The sequence below is a fragment of the Amaranthus tricolor genome, chromosome 4, assembly GCF_026212465.1.
Source record: "Amaranthus tricolor cultivar Red isolate AtriRed21 chromosome 4, ASM2621246v1, whole genome shotgun sequence".
Taxonomy (NCBI): domain Eukaryota; kingdom Viridiplantae; phylum Streptophyta; class Magnoliopsida; order Caryophyllales; family Amaranthaceae; genus Amaranthus; species Amaranthus tricolor.
Genome location: NC_080050.1, coordinates 23,281,422 through 23,286,295, shown reverse-complemented (window position 1 = coordinate 23,286,295; position 4,874 = coordinate 23,281,422). Strand labels below are relative to the sequence as shown.

Here is a 4,874-nt window from a genome sequence, read left to right as displayed (position 1 = left end):
TTGATAAATAAAGGTAATTAATACTCACTAAACTTATGCCTTATGGCATAGCCGAATAGGTTAGACAAGCCGTACTTAATTAAATCAGATCATAATGTATTAAATTAATCAAAATAGAGTAAAAATTTTAAAAATTTTAATTAATTTGCAAATATCACACGAAACTCAAGCTTCGGTGATCCGTGACCTATAAAATCAACCAATCAGAACAGAGTATCTTTATCATACATACTCGGACGTGTCAAAAGATGCAGGCATCACATGACGTGTGCCTCCTCCTACCCTTTCATTTCTAATTAAAAACCAATCTCTATTTATCCCTCTACTATAAATAATTTCTAAATATAAAAAATTTACAGTTAACACATTCCAATATTTTCCCTCTTATCGTTTCCAATCCCTAATTTCCTCTCCAGGTACGATCTCTTCCACATTTCAAGGTGTTTTCACTTATTTATTTGAGTGACTTTGCGATTATTGGATTTTTTGCGCAGTTCTTTTTGTTGCAATTTGAGTTGAATTTGAATCGAAATGGCTCGTACTAAGCAAACTGCTCGTAAATCTACTGGTGGTAAGGCTCCAAGGAAGCAGCTCGCAACTAAGGTGATTATCATTCTAGGGTTTCCTCCATTTAATCAATTCTGAAATTTGGATTTAAATTCAGTTTCTTTCATTTTCGATAGTTATTTTCAATTTTACTCGATAATTTCTGGTATTTGAATCTGATTTGTGTAAGTTTTTAATTTTATTAAGGCTGCAAGAAAATCTGCTCCAACTACCGGTGGAGTCAAAAAGCCTCATCGTTACCGTCCTGGAACTGTCGCTCTTCGGTGAATTTCCAATTCATCCTTTTTTTACCCCTATTTTGCAATCCATAATTGTTATAGCACTGATATCTCATTGGTAATTAAATTTGTTATCAGTGAAATCCGCAAATACCAGAAGAGTACAGAGCTTCTTATACGTAAACTCCCCTTCCAGCGTCTTGTCCGTGAAATCGCTCAAGATTTTAAGGTAAACATTCCATTCCTCTTTCCTCTATTTTCATTATTGATTGAGTGATGTTAGTTTATTTCAATCGGCGGTGTTTCTGATGATTGGTGTTGGTGTTGTAATTCACAGACTGATTTGAGATTCCAGAGCCACGCAGTTTTGGCACTACAGGAGGCAGCAGAGGCATACCTGGTGGGTCTATTTGAAGACACTAACTTGTGTGCCATCCATGCTAAGAGGGTGACTATCATGCCTAAGGATATTCAATTAGCTCGTCGCATTCGCGGTGAACGTGCTTAAGAAGATTTGAAACAGGAAGGAATGGTTTTTAGTTGCTTGAATTTTAGACGGTTTTGTAAGTGGTGTATATACCTATACGGCCATACCTACTTTTACTACTACATTGGATACTTTTTGGGTTTATTTTTTCACAAGGATGTTATAATTAGAGTTCCTTGATGATCTGTTTTGAATTAATGATGAATGGTTTTTCTTCTCATTTTGAGGATTCAATCGATTGATTTCTGTCTTTTAAATTTATTGCGGATATGGTTGTTTATTGGGGTTCCTGTCTGCTGATATAATTATTGTGAGCCATTTTTCATTGCTCGAGTATATGAAAATGAGATTTTCCAAATAAAGTACTTATTTGGTTGACATTGCATGATAATCGACACACAAAGTATTTTTTTTTTCTAGGAACAGTTATAAATAACATAGGAAATTTCGATTACGAAGGGGTATATTATATGTATGTGTGGTGATTAAATTCCTGTAAGTGGTACGAATTAATTTATTTTGAAATTTAAAATTTTTATGTATTTTTTTTAGGAAATTCATTAGTCACATAGAAGTATTAGTTTGTTTTTATGAAAAGTTCGAAGGTCAAGAAGATGAAGTCATAAATCCTGTCATAAATCCTAATATTAAGGTATTTATGAGGAGTACACAAGTGAAAATTATAAAAATATAGATGTCAGTTTGACTTTAGATGATACCATTAGCCAAAGTCAATCAATCTCACAGGAGGAAATAGTAGCACAACCAAACCAAATAACAAATTTCAATGCAACAATCAATAGGTCATAAGAGGGAATTTCCAACACAGATCAGAAAGTTAATTGTACAACAATTAACTTGTTTGTCTAAAGAATTAGATAGACGTTTGCCATGGGGTATAATCAAAACAATGGCATTTTAACATAACACATCTAGGTGGACAGTAGCAAGGCTTTGGGAATCAGCCAAAATAGCAATACAAAATGGCATTGTAGTTGATGTTAATAGTAGAAAAAGGGGGAGTATTGGTAGGAAACCAAGAGTCTTTGATATGACTCTGCTTAATGCTGTTCCAATTGAAAAGAGGACCACAATTAGAGCAATGGCAAGTGCATTGGAGATTGGGCATTCATAAGTTTATAGAATGATGAACACATACAAATTTAATTAAACCAAAACTTTCTCATGACTACAAAATAAGAAGACTTAACTTTATTCTATCCCAAATAATACCACTTACTATAGACAACCCACCAAAGTTCAGTTTGATGTATAATGTTGTACACATAGATGAAAAATGGTTCTACACGAATAGGGAAACACAAAGGTACTATTTATTCCCTTTGGAATAGAAAGAACCATACAGGTGTGTGCAAAACAAAAATTTCATAAGTAAAGTAATTTTTATAACAACTGTTGCAAGACCTCAAATTAGTACTAATGGAGAAGTGTTGTGGGATAGAAAAATAGGAAAATTTTCATTCACAGAGACTTATTATGCAATAAGAAGGTCAGAAAACAGACCAACAGGTACACCACAGCTAAGAGCAATAACAAAAGTTACACGAGATGTCATTCGAGATAAACTAATCAATGAAGTTCTATCAGCAATCATATTGAAATGGCCAGCAAATGGAGTTAAAGATATTTGGATGCAACAAGATAATGCCAAGCCACATTTTAACAAATGATCAAACATTCAATGAAGAAGCTAAGAAAGATGGATCTAACATAAGACTAGTTTGTCAACCGGCATCCAGTCCAGATATGAACATCTTAGATTTGAGTTTGTTTAGTGCACTACAATAATCAATTCAATTCAAGTCATTCCCGAAAGACCTCAAAGATTTGATCAAGGCGGTCAATGATGTATATGACACTTTTGAACCAAAAATTTTGAACTACACATGGGTACAATATCAACTATGCATGCCAGAGGTGTTAAAAGCTAGAGGTTGTAATAATTACAAGAATACACACATTGGAAAACAAAGATTGGACAGGTTGGGTATGTTGCCAAGATAATTAGAAGTTCCTCCAGAACTTATAGATGCAGCAAGTCAATTTTTATCTCATGGTATAATAAATCTCAATGATCTTCCACAAGATGATTGAAATTAATTATCAATATGTAGAAATAGATTAACACCCTTATATTTTTGGATCACAAGGGTTGTCTAACTTTAGTAAAGTAGACATTTTGTAAATCATTACAATATTATGTAGACATGGATCAACATTTTGTAAAGGAAAGAACATTTAAGACAACATTTTGTAACTAACAACTTATGCACACCTCTCCATTAAGTCATTGAGGTGGTTATTACACACAAAAATCTAATCAAGTTAAACATCATTCATCAATCCAAGTTTCACTTGTGTACGTTTATTTAACTCTCAAAATTAAGGTTTAACATCATTTGAAATTGTACAAATGTAAGTATTCCAGCCTCATCTTAGTGCTTTAAACGACATTGAGACAAGACACATTAACCACTGCCAAATCAGTAACTTTATTAAGTTTCAGCCTCATACCAAGAAATTGGTGTGGTAATGAAACAACATCAGATAACAAGTTATAAATATGTTAATATCTCATGCTCATGTCAAGTAATCTAAGGTGGCAATGAAACACATTACAATATACACATTTCATTAGACAAATAACAATCATCATTGAGAAAGCAGATAAGTATGGGACACAAAATACAACATAGCCAACAAGACAACATTTTTCATCAGCATAAACACCAACATAAATAATTCAGTAAAAGTTAAAATGCTCATGTGTGAAGACCACGGATTGTCGTCTTGCGTGACCGTTTTGGTTTAGGTTCCACCTTCTCAAATAATGCATAATCCTCATCATCTGGTAAACCGTAGTACCAAGATGGGGGTTCTTGTTCAAGACTATCAAGAGAAGTTCATTCCCCACAATTCAGATAATAATGATCATACCACGAACCAAAGATATTTTCATATTTGATACATTCTCTTTGGACATCAGTTAATGAGTCGAGCGATTTTTCCTTTGTGCCCATCTCTAAAGGCAACCATGCAACGTAATCTTATGTAGAAACAAAAACAGAATAGAGGAAGTAATATACCAAAATCAGAACTACATAGAACCAAAATCAGTACTAAAAATAGAACCATTTACATGAATGTAAGATAATCAAAATCAGATCAAAACAGAAACATTTACATGAGTGTGACATAACATAAAACTACAACAAAACAGATCAAAATCAATAAACAAACTTAACAACATGCAAGCCTCAAAAGAATAGTAAAAATCAGAACATAATCAAAATCAAAACAACATGCAAGATTATCATAAATGGAAAATAGGTCAGAAAATAATCAAAATAATATCATGATAATCGGATTAAAAGCAGATCAAAAGGATAATCAAAATAAGTACATAATCAAAACCAAAATCGGATCAAAACAACATAACATAAAACTACAACAAAGCAGATCAAAATCAGAATATAATCAACATCAAAACAACATGCAAGATTATCATAAATGGAAAACAGATTAGAGGAAGTAGTAAAATCAGATCATGATTATCTAATTAAAACCAAATCAAAGGGATA

General features: G+C 32.7%; 1 protein-coding gene across 1 annotated transcript; it reads left to right on the top strand.

Moving 5' to 3' along the window:
• Nucleotides 1–296: 296 nt before the first annotated feature.
• LOC130811552 (histone H3.3) lies at nt 297–1,492 on the top strand. The gene is made up of 5 exons (XM_057677883.1): nt 297–416; nt 495–603; nt 754–830; nt 924–1,014; nt 1,123–1,492. The coding sequence occupies exons 2-5, from the start codon at nt 532–534 to the stop codon at nt 1,291–1,293; spliced, it is 411 nt and encodes a 136-aa protein (XP_057533866.1). The 5' UTR covers nt 297–416; nt 495–531; the 3' UTR covers nt 1,294–1,492.
• The last annotated feature ends 3,382 nt before the right edge of the window (nt 1,493–4,874 follow it).

Bases quoted from the DNA above. Each gene is read 5' to 3' on its own strand.
- LOC130811552 (XM_057677883.1), top strand. From the start codon at position 532: ATGGCTCGTACTAAGCAAACTGCTCGTAAATCTACTGGTGGTAAGGCT. The intron at 831-923 runs GTGAATTTCCAA...ATTTGTTATCAG, and splicing joins CCTGGAACTGTCGCTCTTCG to TGAAATCCGCAAATACCAGA. The intron at 1,015-1,122 runs GTAAACATTCCA...TGTAATTCACAG, and splicing joins AAATCGCTCAAGATTTTAAG to ACTGATTTGAGATTCCAGAG.